This window comes from Saccharomyces cerevisiae, chromosome XVI (genome assembly GCF_000146045.2).
Source record: "Saccharomyces cerevisiae S288C chromosome XVI, complete sequence".
NCBI lineage: Eukaryota > Fungi > Ascomycota > Saccharomycetes > Saccharomycetales > Saccharomycetaceae > Saccharomyces > Saccharomyces cerevisiae.
Window position 1 is genome coordinate 554,411 of NC_001148.4, and position 18,565 is coordinate 572,975.

Below are 18,565 nucleotides of genomic sequence, written 5' to 3' on the forward strand. Positions count from 1 at the left end.
GGTTATAATATATCCCAGAATTGATGGATTAAGTTCTTGAAATAGCACACCGTTATAAGTGATAAATATATTGTCTTCGAATAACGAATTTATTAGATTTCTATGTATTTCTACTTGAAGTTAGGAATAGATCTTTCTGGAATTGTTTTCAGCAAAATTATGCTTAAGCTATAACTATAGTGAGAATCAAGAATATGTCTGCCAATGATTTCAAGCCTGAAACGTGGACTTCAAGCGCCAACGAAGCCTTAAGAGTTTCTATAGTTGGAGAAAACGCTGTTCAGTTTTCACCATTATTCACGTATCCAATTTACGGTGACTCCGAAAAGATCTACGGCTATAAGGATCTCATCATCCACCTAGCATTTGATTCAGTAACATTCAAGCCGTATGTTAACGTCAAGTATTCAGCAAAATTAGGAGACGACAATATTGTAGACGTGGAAAAAAAATTACTCTCATTTCTACCAAAGGATGATGTAATTGTTAGGGATGAAGCTAAATGGGTAGATTGCTTTGCAGAAGAACGAAAAACACATAATTTATCTGATGTTTTTGAAAAAGTATCAGAGTATTCGTTGAATGGGGAAGAATTTGTTGTATATAAATCGAGTTTGGTTGACGATTTTGCCAGGAGAATGCATCGTCGTGTTCAAATCTTTTCATTACTTTTTATCGAAGCCGCTAACTATATAGATGAGACTGACCCGAGTTGGCAAATCTATTGGTTGTTGAACAAGAAAACAAAAGAATTGATTGGTTTCGTCACTACTTACAAGTATTGGCACTACCTTGGAGCAAAATCTTTCGATGAGGATATAGATAAAAAATTCAGAGCCAAAATATCTCAATTTCTGATCTTTCCACCTTATCAAAATAAAGGCCACGGATCCTGTCTTTATGAGGCTATAATCCAATCTTGGCTAGAAGACAAAAGTATTACTGAAATTACTGTAGAGGATCCAAACGAAGCATTTGACGATCTTCGCGACAGGAATGATATTCAAAGACTGCGAAAACTTGGTTATGATGCTGTCTTTCAGAAGCACTCCGACCTTTCTGATGAGTTTTTGGAGTCAAGCCGAAAATCTTTAAAACTGGAAGAAAGACAGTTTAATCGTCTTGTGGAAATGCTTCTTCTTTTAAACAATTCTCCATCATTTGAATTAAAGGTAAAGAATAGGTTGTACATTAAAAATTATGATGCCCTAGATCAAACTGATCCAGAAAAGGCAAGAGAAGCTTTACAAAATTCATTTATTTTAGTCAAAGATGATTATAGGCGTATTATAGAGTCGATAAATAAATCTCAAGGTTAACTGTTTATTAAATATATAATAACATATTTATTTGTTTAACAAGCCTGAAATAAGAAATTCTTTTATAAATACATCATCGAGATGATCATCAAAGTGTCTCTATAGTTAATATAAGCTTATGCAAAGGTTGAAGCCGTTATGTTGTCGTAATTCTAAATTACAGGTTATATTAAAGAGATTATCTTGACTGATATAAAATTTCTTATCATGGTAGTGATCACAAATAGATCACATGATATATTTTTTATTTTTAATTTTTTTTAATTATAAAAATAATTTTTTTCTTTAAATTAAACAAAAATAAAAAATTGTTTTTTGTTGGTTAAGATTTCCGAAAATAGAAATATTATTCAGTTGAAAGACAAAAAAACATAAATATTTCTATGAGCAAACAATTTGAACAGAAAAATAAAATTGGGGAAGTGACACACCATGGTAGCGGTTCTAAAGCGAAATCGGCAAAGCGGCTAAATAGCAGTTTTGATGACTTACTCCACACTGAAAATGGATGACCTTAAATAGGAGATAAAGCTTTTTCATCCCTATGTATTTAAGATGACTGGCTTGTCAAGCATTCTAATCATAAAAAAAAGATCGTATTTGATCAAGAATTTATACATAGACGCCGCTAAATAATTGAATACAAAATGGTACAAAGGCTTCTACCGGGCGCACATATATGCAGAAGGTCCTTCAATTCGTCTGCAATTATAAAGTCTTCTGCATTGACTCTCAAGGAAGCATTAGAAAACGTGATACCTAAGAAAAGAGATGCTGTGAAGAAATTGAAGGCCTGTTATGGCAGCACGTTTGTCGGACCGATTACCATTTCATCAGTTCTAGGTGGGATGAGAGGTAATCAGTCAATGTTTTGGCAAGGAACATCATTAGATCCCGAACATGGCATTAAATTTCAAGGTTTAACGATTGAAGAATGTCAAAATAGATTACCTAATACAGGTATTGATGGCGATAATTTCCTGCCAGAATCAATGTTATGGCTGTTGATGACAGGTGGTGTGCCAACTTTCCAGCAAGCTGCTTCTTTCAGGAAAGAATTGGCTATTCGTGGAAGGAAATTGCCACATTATACAGAGAAAGTTTTGTCAAGTTTACCCAAAGATATGCACCCTATGACCCAACTTGCAATTGGTTTAGCATCAATGAACAAAGGATCCCTCTTTGCTACAAACTACCAAAAGGGCCTCATAGGAAAGATGGAATTTTGGAAAGATACTCTTGAAGATTCGCTAAATTTAATTGCTTCACTCCCGCTGCTGACTGGGAGAATTTATTCGAACATTACAAATGAGGGACACCCATTAGGTCAATATAGTGAGGAGGTGGATTGGTGTACAAACATATGTTCCCTGCTCGGCATGACAAATGGAACGAACTCTTCTAATACATGCAACCTTACTTCCCAGCAATCCCTGGACTTCATAAACTTGATGCGGTTATATACCGGTATACATGTAGACCATGAAGGTGGTAATGTTTCTGCTCACACCACCCACTTGGTTGGAAGTGCGTTGAGTGACCCGTATCTCAGCTATTCATCTGGAATAATGGGATTAGCGGGTCCTTTGCATGGGTTAGCAGCACAAGAAGTAGTAAGGTTTCTCATAGAGATGAACTCTAATATTTCCAGCATTGCACGAGAACAAGAAATCAAAGATTATCTTTGGAAAATTTTGAATTCAAACCGTGTGATCCCCGGTTATGGGCACGCAGTTTTGCGTAAACCGGATCCTCGATTTACAGCAATGCTTGAATTTGCGCAAAAGAGGCCTATTGAATTTGAGAACGACAAGAACGTTTTGTTGATGCAAAAATTGGCAGAAATAGCGCCTAAGGTTTTGTTGGAACACGGAAAGAGTAAGAATCCATTTCCCAATGTTGACTCTGCATCGGGGATTTTGTTTTATCATTATGGAATCAGGGAATTATTATTCTTTACCGTCATTTTTGGGTGTTCAAGGGCCATGGGACCCTTGACACAACTTGTTTGGGATCGCATTCTAGGTTTACCAATTGAAAGGCCCAAGAGTTTGAACTTGGAGGGTCTGGAAGCACTTACCAAAGCAAGCAATGTTAACAAGTTGTAACGCAGTTCCAATTTACAAGAATGCTTCGTTTGCTATTACAATATTGAAATATAAATAAAATTCCATACAGCATGTCTAATCATAGCTAATTTATACATATTCATCATGAAAACATATAGGGGAAAATATGGTCGGTTAACACACCTATCAAAAAATTATTCAGCAATTCCAATCTCGTTAGTAAAATATATTCTTATTTTTTTTTTTTTTCTCTGATTGTATTATTTCTGGAGTTTTGACTTATTTTTTTACCACATCGCGCTTTTCGTCCCCAATCTCTCTGATATATGATGCTGTCTATAGGTAGCCACTTCCCCGATGTCGGACCTCGGGCCGTTTACAAACTTTATTGAGATGACCTTATTTCTCCACATTCTAGTCATTCAACTTTTACCCTCATATGTTTACCTTCACTAATGTGAAAGCATGACCAAAGAAAGTGTATAAGGTATATAAATCTGCCATAATGTATGTATAACTTATTAGGACTTTCTCAAATAGTATTTTGGTATTTTCTACTGTTCTCTGATGATCGAGAGCAAACAGAATGTTTTTAGCCAAAAATCTAAAAAATAATAAAATCAAGGTATGCTTGCCTAAAAAGAAATTTGCTGCGCTGAGTACAGCGTCTATACAAACTAATGAAAGACCAAATCCAGATAAGGTTTTGAAGGACATCGCGAAATATGTCCATGAAACCCCATTAAAATCATCTTTGGCTCTAGATACAGCACGACTCTGTTTCCTTGATACTCTAGGCTGTGGCTTGGCGGCTTTGAAATTTAAGCAGGCTCAAAATATTATTAAACCAATTGTGCCAGGAACAATAGTTCCCAGTGGAACAAAAATATTGGGCACATCTTACGTTATGGATCCAGTGAAGGGAGCTTTTGCCATTGGTACTCTAATACGTTGGTTAGATTACAATGACTGCTGGTTAGCTGCCGAGTGGGGGCACCCATCAGATAACCTTGGGGGAATTTTAGCTGTCGCGGATCACTTGTCCAGATTAAACAAGGCTACCCACGGAAAGAATGGAAAACAGTTTCTTGTTAAAGACGTATTAGAGGCAATGATTAAAGCGCATGAAATCCAAGGTATTATAGCGCTCGAAAATTCTTTCAATAAAGTAGGTTTAGATCATGTGGTACTCGTGAAAGTAGCAACGGCTGGTGTTGTCTCGAAGATGCTGGGCCTGAGCCAGGAACAAACTATTGAAGCATTGTCACAAGCATTTGTAGACGGTCAATCACTGCGTACTTACCGTCATGCCCCAAATACTGGATCTAGAAAGTCGTGGGCGGCGGGAGATGCAGTTTCGAGGGCTGTAAACTTGGCTTATTTAGTCAAAAATGCTAATGTTGGCACGATACCTTCAGTATTAACAGCTAGAACCTGGGGATTTTATGACGTTTTATTTAAGGGTAAACCTTTTTCATTCCAACAAAGATCAAAATATGATTCCTACGTCATGGAAAACGTTCTGTTCAAGATATCATTTCCTGCCGAATTCCATGCGCAAACTGCTGTAGAAGCTGCTGTAAAAGCATATAGGATTCTTGCCAAACAAGGGAAAACTTTTAAAGATATTAAATCGATCAGAATTAGAACTCAAGAGGCGGCAATGAGGATTATAGATAAATCCGGTCCTCTGTATAATTATGCCGATAGGGATCATTGTATCCAGTACATGATCGCGGTTCCGCTGATTACTGGTAATCTCACAGCTACTGATTATTCGGATGAGGTCGCAAGAAATCCTGAGATCGATAACTTGAGATCGAAAATGTACTGTATCGAAGATACTCATCTCACTCAAAACTATCACGATCCTGATAAAAGGTCGATAGGAAACGCTCTTCTCATAGAGCTGAACGATGGGACGCAGTTGGATGAAATTTTTGTAGAGTACCCTGTTGGTCACAAATTTAGACGAGAGGAAGGAATACCATTACTAATGAATAAATTTCAAAGGCATCTGCGCGAACATTTTGTAGAGAGCCCTGATAAAGTCGACCTTATAATGAAGGTAAGTTCAAAAACAAACTTTTTGAATATGCAAATCGACAAATACATGGATTTGTTTACTGAGGGATGAATGGTTGGCTCTTTAAGAGCGAACGGCATGGTACCTACTTCAATTTTTAAAGACAAAAGGCGCCGTTTCGATAAACAAGAAATCACTTTCAAAACATAATTAAACCAAAGAACATGCGGTTTTCTAATTATGCTGGCTTAATTTTACTGGTATTTATCTACATAATAATAACTATTAAAAAATTAAATAATTGGCTCTATTTATTTTTCTTTCTTCAACTTGCAAGAGTTCGTCAATTCATGGAAAAATACAAAAATAGAAATGCGAATTCTGTGGATCGAACACAGGACCTCCAGATAACTTGACCGAAGTTTTTTCTTCAGTCTGGCGCTCTCCCAACTGAGCTAAATCCGCTCAATTTCTATGCTCTAACCACCTTAGCTAAAAACTCAATACAGGATTAGTTGATAAATGGGTGTTATCAACTCAATCCACAGTGTTGGAATCAGAGTCAGTTATCATCTTTGGGCTAGTATTATTGTAAGTGTTGGAATAAAAATTCTAAAATATCATCCATTTAGTAGTGTTCATATTACTAATATATCTGTTGGAATAAAAATCCACTATCGTCTATCAACTAATAGTTATATTATCAATATATTATCATATACGGTGTTAAGATGATGACATAAGTTATGAGAAGCTGTCATCGAGGTTAGAGGAAGCTGAAGTGCAAGGATTGATAATGTAATAGGATAATGAAACATATAAAACGGAATGAGGAATATTCGTAATATTAGTATGTAGAAATATAGATTCCATTTTGAGGATTCCTATATCCTCGAGGAGAACTTCTAGTATATTCTGTATACCTAATATTATAGCCTTCATCAACAATGGAATCCCAACAATTATCTCAACATTCACCCATTTCTCAATATCATCACGTGCGGTCTAAGAAGATGATATGAAGATTGAGAATAGTCATCAGGTGTAATGGAAGCTAATTGCAAGGATTGGTAATTTAGTAGGATGATGAATGACAGTCACATAAGATGAAAAGGAAAACAATAATGCCATTATATCGAGAATATCGATCTCTTCGTGGATTCTTCTCATAGAGAAATTCTAGTATAATATATATACGAAATATTATGGCCTTTAACAACAATAAAATTCCAACAATTATCAACTAATTCGAACATCTCTTGACAATATACATTATTAATTTTTACATTTCGACTTTCTTTGAATTAGGGACTGTCTCTCAATTCATCTCTTTCTCATACAGAATATCACTTATCCTATATAACTTATATAAGATTAGAATCTAACTAGAGCGAGGAGAGCGGAAACTCGGATCAAAAGTGATTGTTTAAGTGTTTGTGCGTTTGTGCGGCTCATTAAGACAATAAGGTTTTGCTTTTGTATTCAATTTTGTGGGTTTTATAACGTATAAATGCGCTTCTTGAAAGCTTGTTAACGATTTTATCGTAAAGAAATAAATAAACTAAAGAATTGAGGAGACAATACTGTTTTGATAAATAAGCCCCAAAAATATTATAGGGCCGCAAGGAATAAATTTCATAATGCGCATATGCCCAGACTCCTCTGTTTCTTTCGAAGTTTTACACTAGACTTGAATTAAATAAAGTATTGGACATAAAACTCTCCGAATCATTGTTCGGGACGTTGTTCCCTTTAATTTTCATTTTCTCAATTTCATAAAGAGCCGCATCAATGCTATCGAAGTACGGAGAATATGTCTCTCCTGCATCACTAAATGTGTTGCTAGTATTATTTTCGTTGTTATTTGCTTGCGCTCTTTCCACACTAGCAGCTACACCTGCTTTGAATAATCGCCTTCTTACTTTGTCATTTATAGATACATTGACAAGGTAAATAAAGACATTGCGCCTCTTGTAACTAGTGATAATTTCCTCCAGCACTTGGGCGGCTGAAGAATCTATTGAGGTCATCCCACCTAAATCGAAAATGACATATTTTATGGAATCCTTCGAGCGAAGTGATTTCCTTCCAGGATGTATCTTAGACGAACCGTACCTCTCTATTCTGTCAAGTCTCTGTTTTAAATCTTCGCTGTTTGTAAATGTGAGAGGCTCAGGTATTCTAACAATCATGCATCCCTCGATTTCTTCTGTGCCCTCAACATCCAGAGAGTTCCTTTTCATGTTCATCATGTAGTCGTCAAGATTCGTAAAGTTCGACGTTCCCGCTACCCTAGCCAGAATTTGGATTCTTGACTTTGCTGAATGCTTTATAATATTTATAATTGAATAGACACATCCGATGCATATTCCTGCTTCGATTGAGTAAAATATTGTAGTGCAGAAGGTAACAGCAAAAACAAATAGTTCACTAAAGCCACCACATCGCAAATGGAACTTTATGTCGCCTGGCACTTCCTCTAATAAACTAATTCCGATGATGGTTGTTATGACGGATAAAACACAATTAGGAATATAATGTACGAATTGAAGAAGTAAATTCATTGTGATTAGGGTGATGACACCCATAAACACTCCCGACATTACGCTTTGTGCTCCTGATAGGGCGTTGATCTTGGATCTTCCATATCCGCCGAATGCGGGAAGAGCACCGAATAATGAGATGACAATATTCATGAATCCTAAAGCTACTAGTTCTCTATTAGAGGAAACGGTAAGATTGTAAGTTGTTCCAAGAGATTTCGACGCGGTCGTAGATTCAAAAAAACCCAACATTGCCACTATTAGAGATGCACTAAAAAGATCTGGTATTAGCTTACGTCTAGGACGAGTTAAAGGGTTTTTCAATTCATCAAAATTGTCCATGCTAAAGTCGCCAATGATAGAAATACCATATCTGTGTTTTAAATTAAATTTCATGGAAATAAGAATAGTAACAATTACCACCAATAATATATCTGGAAAAAATATTGCGCTCTTGTGATATTTCATTAATTTCCTCTTTAGTAGACGCGTTAAAAAGAGGACAATCAAGCAACATCCGCTGAATATTGCCGTTGGTATATGGTATTGTGCTGGTGCATAATCAATGAGGAAAAGTATTTTCTCGAAAGGGGTATGGTAGTGTTGAGGCAAGCTTACTAAAAATTTGTCTAGCTTTAATTCAGAAATCAAAGAGTTGATTATCATAACCAGTCCTACTGAACTTATGAAACCTCGTAGAAGTGCCTTGCTAAGAACATTTCCAAGGAAACCAAATCTGGAAATACCAGAAAAAAGTAGGATAGTGCCACTAACAAATGTTATTACTGTTGAAATATCAATTAGAGAAACATTTTCTTTATGTAGTGTTATAGATTCGACTGCTTGTCCCACGACCAAGGAAATTGCACTTTCGGGCCCAACTATCATCTGAGGAACAGAACCTAAAATACCATAGACAAATGGGCTAATAGCCAAAGAATATAGTCCGCATAAAGGTGGGACATGTGCAATTGAAGTTGTGTACGATAGCGCAAGTGGTATCTGAAATGACGCTACTGAGATACCTGCGATTACGTCGCCCCACAGTTTATTGAAAGTGTACTCAGGAAGCCATGAAAAGCAGGGCAGGTAATAAGGTAAAGTTTCAAACACTGTATTCTCATCAACGCTATCATTATTGTTCGTATTACTTGTATTACTTGTATTATTTGTATTATTTGTATTATTGGTGCATCCTGATCTTGAGTTGTTGGGTGGGGGTACCCCAGTAGTTGAATTAGATGCTGCAATATAGGTCCTGCCTCGATTGGATGAATCCTTATCATAATCAAAATTGTCCGAGAAAGTGTCACGCTGGTCGACTGATCTTTTGAATCTTGGTGGAGCGGTAGAGGAATATGACATCCTTCCACGCCCCAATAACGAATTATTTGATGTCATCCTATAATTGTTTCCGTAAGTTCTTGGAAATCACTAGGAAGTTTGTGGAGTTATTGTTCTCCTCATATTCTCCCATCTGGAAGAACTCTATTATTCCTTTGCCATTTCTCGTAGTCTTTTATATTTAGTCCGCTTTACACCGAAAAGGTCATTTTTAAAAAGGCAAGAGAACTAGGAAAAGTAAAACGTGCCCCCTTCAAAGCGAAGAGATGAATATATTTAGAAGTTAAGAATTTATTTATTTATATTTACCAAGTTTTTCAGTTAGTTCAGGGACTATTTTGTAAAGATCCCCTTGCAACCCATAGTCAGCGACATTAAATATAGGGGCATCAGGATCATTGTTAATGGCAACGATAACTTTCGAATCCTTCATTCCCGCTAAATGCTGAACTGCACCAGAAACGCCAATGGCTATATACAAATTTGGTGCGACTACCTTACCAGTCTGACCGATTTGTAGAGAATTATCACATAGTCCATTATCAACAGAAGCTCTTGTGGCACCTATAGCAGCGTGCAAAACATCTGCTAGCGGCGATAATAGCTTCTCAAATGTCTCCTTATCCTTGAGTGCCCTTCCACCAGTTACCACGTTCTGTGCAGAAGTAAGTTCAGGCCTTTCACTCTTGGTAAGAATAGTTTTAACCCAGGTAACATTTAAGTCACAAGGAGGAATATCAGTTCTCTTCTCAATGGTAACAGAATCCATACTACCCTCTGCAATTGGTGGAAAAGCTGATGCCCTAATAATCAACAGTTTTTTTTCTGCCTGGCATTCTATTGTAGAAATAATGTTACCTGCATAAATTGGCCTTATAAAGGTCTTAGGATCTTTGATTACAGTAACCTCACAAACAGGTTGGACGTCCAAGAGCGCACCCACCCGAGGTAAAACACTTTTTCCAACAGAGGAGTTTGAGACAACAAAATGTGAATAGTCGCCGCCTTTTAATAGTTTCACTAATAACGGAGTTAGTTGTTCGGGAAGACAGGTATCTAATTTTGAATCTTCAAATATGACAAGCTTTTCTAAATTGCTGCATGAATATGAAGATTTTAGCGCCTCAGCAGTTTTTTCAGCTTTGCTACCTGTGATTACAGCTGTGATAGGGTTAGACAACTTTTGTGCAGCAGCCAATAAACTCAATGATGACCTTGAAACAGAGCCATCTTTTGAGCTTTCAATGAAAGCTAAAGTGGAGGCGTAATTTTTCTGGAGGAACTTTGCCTTGCTAGCTCTAGGCAAGACAGCAGCCAATGATTTAAACATAGAAATTAACAATTAGCTGCTTTACCGTTAATGGTAGTAAATTATATCACTAGATTTTGTTTGTTGATTATTTTAATTGTTTTTAATTTTTAGTTAGTAGATTTTCGTTCGAGGCCCTAAAAATGTACCGAAAAGTCATAATAAACGGGCGGAGTCACATCGTAAGAGTAACATATACAATATGCGAGCAGACTTTGTCCATTAAGCCAAGTAACAACAAAAGAACCAAAAAAAGGAAAGTATCTCGTCTCTGTTGAGTAATTCTTATATCTTGCAAGATTTAATTCTCACTACTAATACGGAACTCAATCAAAGTGGCTTAATCCCAAGACATGCATTGAATACGGTATCATTGGCTGTTGACAGTTTAAGAAAAGTAGTTGTCACGTTCCTGAGGTTACTGGGGACAAGGGAAAGTAGATACTCGTCTTACGAAATTGGATATAGTTACTCTCTAATGCTCAATCCATGTAAAGCATGAATCATCTCAACAGAAAAATCTGGGAGAGCATATTTGCAACAAAAGAATCCAAATATCAGTATATAATTATATAAGTGAGCTAAGAAGTGAACAAAAGAAAAGGAAGAGGGGAAAAATTTTGGCTGGACTTGTAGAACGATAGAACGAAAGAGTCCAAGGGGGAAGTAATAAAGTTATTGAACGAAACAACAAAAATTCGATGGAGATATTAACAAATGCATAGCAGCGCAGCTAACCGACCCGAAGCTAGTACCAACGAATTTTTCAACTATTCTGTGTTGATTGTCTCCTTTGCAACACCGAGCTCTTCAGTATTCTCAGCTGAAAGTTATTATTGAAATCACGTTGGGGACTTTCATGATCTAGTGGTCTTGGTGAGTAGCATTTAATATTTTGACCATTGAAAGGGCATCTCTCAATTGGAGAAAGGCCACTCTTAGGGATAGGCGTTTTAACAATCTGTTTATGGGATGAATGATATATTTTTGAGGATGGATTCACGATACTGATATGTTTCCCGTCCGCATTATTCGGATATGTAGTGCCTTCTTTCGATAAAATAGATGCCAATCCTGGCGTATGCTTTGTTTCGATGACGGAGCTTACCAATTTTTCACTTCGTATTTTCGATGAGTTCTTATTTTTACATTTGACGTTCAATATTCCGACATACGTCTCTCTTTCTGAAATGTTGGAACTCTGTGGCCTTGGATTTGGTGTTTTTTCACCCGAAAAATTGTTGATAACTGCACTTTTCTTTGAGGTACTACTATTTATATCTTCCTGCTCTTTTGTTCCCCGCTTAAGATGTTTTGGATGGCAAGTTTCAATAAACTGCGGTTTTATTCCTGCTTCTGAAGAGGTGCCCGAGATGTGAACCTCATTTCCACCACTACCAGTATAAGTAAAGTAGTCCGTACCTTCTTTTCCAAAGTCATTTGAGGAATATACCAAAAAAACACCTTCCTTTACTTGAAAGCGATCCACGAATGGGAAAGTATCCCCTTCCGAAGTCACATCTGAGGGAACAAATTTTAAAACATATGAGATGTTGTTTTCATCCACGGCATCATAAAATTTACAGCAATTATTCTCATACATCAAGTTTTTGAGAGTGTAGTCATGCAATCCTAAATCTTTGAAATGCATCTGATCTATTTGTTTCTGTATTTCTCTTTTCTTGAGTTATATAAACGGAATGATTAGTAGTTTGGCAGAATTTATAGCAAGTATTAAATAGTTGAATACCTCAATATTCTCCATAATAAACGCCATATCGTACATAAAGGCTAAAACAAGAATGCCTGATACCGTTCTGCTTTTTGTTTTATCTTTCCCTATATTTTCTTTCCCTTTTGATGCTTTACGTAATTTTTCCCGGCATATGTGAGCTTCCTAATAGACTCTATTTTTATTTTTCCCTTTCAAAGTGCGAGAGAAATACACACAACCAGCCTACGCTTATTTTCACCCATACCGTCATACGCCATATGATATATAATGTGAAACAAACGCGGGGAAGAGCGCGACACGACAGCTTAGCAGGGGCATTCCACGCAACACCTGAAACTTTAAGTAAAACTGTTTCTGCGAGGATATCTTGGCAAAACAAACACTAACTTTCGAACTAAATATAGTGATCGTGGTCATAAATTAATAAAAAGAGGATAAATAGAGATAAAAGAGATATGTGACTAAGTTGCTGGCAATATGTATTATTTATACTTTTATCTTCTTGAAGCGTATTCAAAATTGCGTTTCGGTAAAGCTCTCACCAGATGTACTTAAAGTTTGGGATGAAGCACCGTTTTGGACAACTTTCATTAAGGAATCAACATATTCTGCACCAGACCATAGCTGGTGTGTCATGATATCACAATTAGTCTCCTTTTCCCGTTTTTGCACTTTTTCGACGTATGCTTTCATTCCGTCACTTTGGAAGCTATTGGCTAATTCCCAGAATGATACTCCATCTGAATGCAGACCGGCAAGGGAAACCAGTTGCAACGTGAAGCCTTCTTTTGCCAAGTCCCATACGAAGGATTTTAATGCCTTATCATCAAAGCCGTGAGCGCTCCAATTGAAACTAGGAGATAAGTTATATACTAGCTTGGTAGCTGGAAGTTGTTTATGAATTTTTCTTGAAAATGAGCGTGCCTGCTCCAGGTCAGGAGTTTTCGTTTCCAGCCAAATCATATCAGAATATGGGGCAAACACCAAAGATCTTCTAATAGCTGCTTCAATACAACCGTTAAACATGTAATATCCCTCTTTGGTCCTCGGAGCATCCCAGTCAAATATAATTTTCTTTAGTGGTGTCACTTCTTGAGCTAAAAGTTTCATTTCTCTTAAGCTTAGGTATGCTCTACCCAGCTTGTTTACCATAAGGTCTTCCTTCTTTTCTTTATAGCTTTCAAACTCGCTTGCCGTAAACTGCTTTTCTAAGGCCTCTTCAAATGTAAACAGCTCATTTTCATGGTACCATTCTTTTTCCATGTCAGCAATGGCGGAGTTGGGAATTTTTTTGTCCTCCATCTCAATCAATTTTTCGCTCCAAGGCACCACGTTATCTCTTATTATACCCCTAATGAATTCGTGGTCTCTCGGATCACTGCTTGAACTCAACAGCTTACCATTACAGGAATCTGTTCTTGCAATAACCAAATTTTCTGTCCCCATGATATCCCATTGAAACCTGGTGGAAATCAATCTCATAAGATGTGTTGCTGTGGGCACCAAAACAGCCCCACTTAGATGGCCACACCTTTTGCCTCCCACCATCTGATCTTCAAGATGAATACCAGCAGCCCCTTTCTCCGCAAACAACTTAGCAACTTTCATTACAGTCGTTGGGCCACCGTGACCCATGTCTGCGTCCGCGATAATTGGTTTTAAATAATCAACAGGAGTAGAACCTTTGATGGAGGCCTCCAAGAAAGCCTTTCGATCGTGCAATTGCTGCGCCTTGAATATTCTCTCCACTTGATTCGGCACAGTATCGTATGGATAATCGCCAAAATCCGGCGATACTTCATTTGTAGATCCAACTAATGTGGAAGAACAAGCCCAACCAGATATGTAAGCAACTTTGATATTTCTGCAACGGGCCAACTGACTCATTTGTACAGGATCGATAACTCCCAACGTGTGAAGTGGAGTACCATTCTTGAAATTCTCTTCTAGTAAGTTGAACAGCTTTCGAGCTTGATAAGATGAAGGATAAATTGAAGTATTAGCAGGAAGGCTGCCCCGATGCTTTACAACATCCGTAGCTGAGTATGGACGACTGATATTCTTAAATCTGGCTGATTCCCACCATTCTTCTACTTTACTTGATTCCGAGAACACGAAGTCTTTAGTACTGCTTGCCCCGTTGAAAGATCTTCGCAGTGACTTGTCTGATGACAAAACCAGCTTCTTCAGTGTTCCCGTAGTTTTTCTATTGAAAGTTTTGTTGTTAATCATTGTAATCATCGGCGAAATACTAGAAAAGTCGAAATCGATATTATTATCGGCGCTGTAGCTTCTTTAGGCCACTAGTACTTTTATAAGCTCTTCAACCGCAACAAAAGTTAAGAAATAAGAGAGTTATTCTTAAGCCCATTTTTTACATTATATAGTGTACGTATGATATCGCTAGCATGATGTTAGTGTTTCGGCGCTTCTAATTGAAGAGCATATCCTTTTCTTCTCCAATGCACTTTTATTTCTTTCCCCGCAAGCATATTCGGCCCGGATCTCGGACTTGGATCATTAACCTGAGGACAGCGGCTAGTAACCGCTGTCGCTCATATGGAAGGAGAAAATAAAAATTCAGGCATATACAATTATTTCGTCCTCTCTTCTCAGTTTAAGATCTTTAGTTACCGCATCTGCAACAGGATATTCGTTCAACTTGACCATCCCTTTCGTAGCCAAATTCAGTAAGGATAGGAAGGCACTGGCGGCTATCTGTCTGCTGACACCTCTTTCTACATCATCAAAGTTAGCTCCCGTTTGAGCTTCGCCCATGCGGCTTGGGATGATGTCAACCAACAGCATCTTTCTCTTGAAAGGCGGATTGGAGCGCGTTGTTCTTCCGACAACAATTGATCTTTCTTTGATGTAATCGTAGAATTTTTTAGTTTGATAATCCAGAATGACGTCTTGAAAATTTGTTTTGTCCTGCTGCAAATTTTGCTGAGAGCCATCAGAAAAACAACTGTTGCTGGAATCGTCTTCCTCGGCAAAATTCTGTTCAGATGGCCCGACTCTCCTTCTGAGAGCACCAACTATATCTTCATTGAAACCACTAGACCTGGTTGAGTTTCTGGTATGACTTCTTCCAAAACTTGAAGGAGGTAGATTCAAATTAAAATCTAGGATGTTACCTTGAGAGTTTTCTTCAATATAGTGCCCATCTTCCAAATCCTCATTAATTTGTTCAAGGTTTAAAAGTAAATTATCATTTTCCATATCGGAAGAATAATTATCGTTCTTATTATTGCGAAAACTTTTCCTACCATATTCGTGACTTCTGGTACTACTTGAGCTTTGGGTTGATACTAAAGAATGTGCTCTTTTTCTCCCTCTTTCAACTGAACTAAAACCTTGGGGATATAAGTCCCATTCGCTAGTCTTTATATTGGAAAAGTCGTTAAATATACTTAACCAATTTGTTGAAAAAAATTCTTCCTCACCACATGACCTTACCAAACTACTTATGTTAGAGGTGAGAAAATTTTGGCCGGTTAGTTTTCTAATCCTGTTTTTTTCCATTAAGTGACTGTAATTTCCATGGTTGAATTTGAGAACTTCATTTGGATAACTCGTTTTGGCATCAAATTGTACCTTAGAAAATTGCCCACCTACATCGGCGCGATGTCCTCTTTGCATTCTGGTGTTAAGTTTCTGTTGAAGATCGTTTTCTTCTTCAGAAGCCTGCGCTTCTAACCCCAATTCGTAGTCTTTGAGATTGGCTACCGGCCCTTCATTTTCAACTGATGTATCTTCTCCTCCATTACTGTTATTTTCATTATCGTTCTCAAAATTCAACACCAATTCATCTCCTTGATAATTAAACTTGAAATCGTTTCCATCCTTCTGTGAACTTGAGTGAGAGCCTAAAGGTGTCCCCTGATGGCTCACTATATCATCTAAGTCCAGGTTAAAGTCCACATCAACGGGAATTTCATCCAGCGGAAAAGAATTTCTAACGTTAGATCCTAGATTACTTTGCGCGTCTGAGTTAGTCATGTCCCCATGAAGCTCGAACCTGTTAGAATTACTTAACTCATTGATGTAGTCTTGTCTCCTTATTGATTTAGCTTCCTCAATAAAAGATACATTATCTTGGAGAGTAGTGTTAAGAAACTCCAGTGCGGGAACTTTAGTAATATCATATAAGGGATCGTCATCGAAAAAAACGCATTCTTCCCAGGTGTAATTATTGTTTTTGTTTCCTATAATACTGTTATTACTATTCAATCCATTAATCCTCGTAGACTTATTTTTGGCCTTAAAAGCGTATACATCATTTTTTTGTAACTGCACAAGCAGGTGATTTAGGTCATTCAACACATACTCGGTTTTTTTATTATAGCAAATTGTCACTCCATATAAAAGATTAGAAATGTATCTAAGAGAAAAATCATTTTCGAAATTTTGAATTTCATCACATGTTTTTGGTATGGAAATATTTACGATGTCTTTTTTCTTAACGGTGGATGAAGATATGTTTCCAGTGGAGTTGCTTTTGTTTGAATAATAATTGTTACTTTCCTTTACAATGGAATTTCCCAACGCAGAAAGCAACCACACTGTTGTGAGGCCCTTATATTTCTTGTCATCTTTAAAGTTCAACGAAAGAGGTGCCATTGCAGAATATTTGTAATATTAATCTATATATAGCAAATGCTTTAGAGTTGCTGAGGCTAAAAAGAAATTATAGAACAACTATAAAATATTAAGTCCGGATACACTGCTTCCTTTATACCATGCCCTTCCCTTTATAGTGTAAAAACGCGTAATCTTAATCAATCTGATATATTGGTTTGCCGCCGAAGTCAAGTTCTCCTGCTAAAACGAGACAAAAAGAACACGTGAAAGAAGAAAGAAAAACGTTACGATAAAATAAGTTTTATACCTACTTTCATATCTACCAAAGGAACACAATGAATTGCCGTATGTTATTCTTGAAGTAAGAGTCAAGTATTATTTATGGACTAGTATTCACGTTACTAGTACATTATCACATGCGGTGTAAGAAGATGATATAAAAATTGAGGGACAGTAATCAAATTCAACGGAAGTCAAAAAGGAAGGATTGGTAATGTATAATATCGAAAAATGTGCGAAATAGTTGATAATTGTTGGAGTTTTATAGTTGTTAAAGGCTATAATATTACGTATTTAGAATATACTAGAATTTCTCTATGAGAAGAACCCACGAAGAGATCGATATTCTCGATATAATGGCATTATTGTTATCCTTTTCATCTTATGTGACTGTCATTCATCATCCTACTAAATTATCAATCCTTGCAATTAGCTTCTATTACACCTGATGACTGTTTTTCAATCTTTATGTGATCTTTTTACACCCAATGTGATAAAGTACTAGTAACATGAATACTACTAAACAGATGATACTTTAGAGTTTTCATTCCAACACTCAATTGTAAAAATAAGACAATATTATGATTTTTTGGCTGTATAACCACATCTATTTAGTAGCAGGGTGACATGTTACTCCCACACAATACTTCGCGCAAGTGGTTTAGTGGTAAAATCCAACGTTGCCATCGTTGGGCCCCCGGTTCGATTCCGGGCTTGCGCAATTTTTCCCCCTCGCCCTGAAGGGCGTAACGTTAACGCTTCCGGTAATTTGCGAATAATTTTTCTTCCCATTTCCCCTTTCTTTTCCCTTTAACATGTGGAGCATAGCAGGCTCTTTACTTTTTTACGCATTCAGACAGTCGGGAGGTCAATTGGTGGTGCCGGTTGTGGGAAAGAGGTAATTTTATTTCCTTTATTGGACATGATTTCAATAGTCACATTGGGGCAGGAAAAAGAAAAGGGAGAAAAAAATTCAGTAAAGAAAAAAAATAAGAAAAAGAGAAAAGAAACAAGAGAGGGCTACAGATTTCTAAATATCCTTTTGCTGCACATTTTTTATTTACCTGCTAATTGGTCTTAGTAATACAGAGTCGTGCATTTCCACTTTATAAGAAAAAAAAAAGGGATAACAGCACCAGCACTTGATTGAAAACTAGAAAGTTCACGTTTTATAAGTCCTTTCCGTTCTCTTTATCAGTTATAATAAAAGAGCCAAGACAAAACGTGGCAGGGAAGCTTTTCCAAGGAAAAGAGGGTTGTAATATTAAACAAAAACCGTAATCAAGCAAAATAAGACCCCGTGGTTTTTTATCATAGGAAAAGAGTTCTCTGTTGTCACTCTACCATATTTGACAAG

At 37.0% G+C, this 18,565-nt stretch overlaps 8 protein-coding genes and 2 non-coding genes across 10 annotated transcripts, besides 8 other annotated features; 4 read left to right on the forward strand and 6 right to left on the reverse strand.

Moving 5' to 3' along the window:
- Positions 1–194: 194 nt before the first annotated feature.
- Positions 195–1,319, forward strand: HAT1 (histone acetyltransferase catalytic subunit HAT1; the record flags this gene model as incomplete). The annotated part of the gene is made up of 1 exon (NM_001183815.1): positions 195–1,319. One exon carries the CDS (start codon positions 195–197, stop codon positions 1,317–1,319), a length of 1,125 nt encoding a protein of 374 aa, NP_015324.1.
- A 227-nt stretch (positions 1,320–1,546) lies between these two features.
- Positions 1,547–1,556: a centromere (CEN16_CDEI of CEN16).
- Positions 1,547–1,663: a centromere (CEN16; Chromosome XVI centromere).
- Positions 1,557–1,638: a centromere (CEN16_CDEII of CEN16).
- Positions 1,639–1,663: a centromere (CEN16_CDEIII of CEN16).
- A 303-nt stretch (positions 1,664–1,966) lies between these two features.
- On the forward strand, positions 1,967–3,427 carry CIT3 (citrate (Si)-synthase CIT3; the record flags this gene model as incomplete). The annotated part of the gene is made up of 1 exon (NM_001184098.1): positions 1,967–3,427. One exon carries the CDS (start codon positions 1,967–1,969, stop codon positions 3,425–3,427), a length of 1,461 nt encoding a protein of 486 aa, NP_015325.1.
- A 547-nt stretch (positions 3,428–3,974) lies between these two features.
- Positions 3,975–5,525, forward strand: PDH1 (putative 2-methylcitrate dehydratase; the record flags this gene model as incomplete). Its single annotated transcript, NM_001184099.1, has 1 exon — positions 3,975–5,525. One exon carries the CDS (start codon positions 3,975–3,977, stop codon positions 5,523–5,525), a length of 1,551 nt encoding a protein of 516 aa, NP_015326.1.
- A 262-nt stretch (positions 5,526–5,787) lies between these two features.
- On the reverse strand, positions 5,788–5,879 carry YNCP0008C. Its single transcript is given in 2 exon segments — positions 5,788–5,823; positions 5,843–5,879. It is a non-coding gene; the product is annotated as a tRNA-Phe (tRNA).
- Positions 5,880–6,070: 191 nt separating this feature from the next.
- Positions 6,071–6,402: a long terminal repeat (Ty1 LTR).
- A 691-nt stretch (positions 6,403–7,093) lies between these two features.
- Positions 7,094–9,358, reverse strand: YPR003C (uncharacterized protein; the record flags this gene model as incomplete). The annotated part of the gene is made up of 1 exon (NM_001184100.1): positions 7,094–9,358. One exon carries the CDS (start codon positions 9,356–9,358, stop codon positions 7,094–7,096), a length of 2,265 nt encoding a protein of 754 aa, NP_015328.1.
- An 83-nt stretch (positions 9,359–9,441) lies between these two features.
- Positions 9,442–9,557: an origin of replication (ARS1622; Autonomously Replicating Sequence).
- Positions 9,558–9,596: 39 nt separating this feature from the next.
- On the reverse strand, positions 9,597–10,631 carry AIM45 (Aim45p; the record flags this gene model as incomplete). Its single annotated transcript, NM_001184101.1, has 1 exon — positions 9,597–10,631. One exon carries the CDS (start codon positions 10,629–10,631, stop codon positions 9,597–9,599), a length of 1,035 nt encoding a protein of 344 aa, NP_015329.1.
- Positions 10,632–10,641: 10 nt separating this feature from the next.
- Positions 10,642–10,884: an origin of replication (ARS1634; Autonomously Replicating Sequence).
- A 492-nt stretch (positions 10,885–11,376) lies between these two features.
- Positions 11,377–12,261, reverse strand: HAL1 (Hal1p; the record flags this gene model as incomplete). The annotated part of the gene is made up of 1 exon (NM_001184102.1): positions 11,377–12,261. The coding sequence occupies one exon, from the start codon at positions 12,259–12,261 to the stop codon at positions 11,377–11,379; it is 885 nt and encodes a 294-aa protein (NP_015330.1).
- A 597-nt stretch (positions 12,262–12,858) lies between these two features.
- ICL2 (methylisocitrate lyase ICL2) lies at positions 12,859–14,586 on the reverse strand (the record flags this gene model as incomplete). Its single annotated transcript, NM_001184103.1, has 1 exon — positions 12,859–14,586. The coding sequence occupies one exon, from the start codon at positions 14,584–14,586 to the stop codon at positions 12,859–12,861; it is 1,728 nt and encodes a 575-aa protein (NP_015331.1).
- A 339-nt stretch (positions 14,587–14,925) lies between these two features.
- Positions 14,926–16,968, reverse strand: REC8 (Rec8p; the record flags this gene model as incomplete). The annotated part of the gene is made up of 1 exon (NM_001184104.1): positions 14,926–16,968. The coding sequence occupies one exon, from the start codon at positions 16,966–16,968 to the stop codon at positions 14,926–14,928; it is 2,043 nt and encodes a 680-aa protein (NP_015332.1).
- Positions 16,969–17,434: 466 nt separating this feature from the next.
- Positions 17,435–17,763: a long terminal repeat (Ty1 LTR).
- Positions 17,764–17,858: 95 nt separating this feature from the next.
- YNCP0009W lies at positions 17,859–17,929 on the forward strand. The gene has a single exon. It is a non-coding gene; the product is annotated as a tRNA-Gly (tRNA).
- Positions 17,930–18,565: the final 636 nt, after the last annotated feature.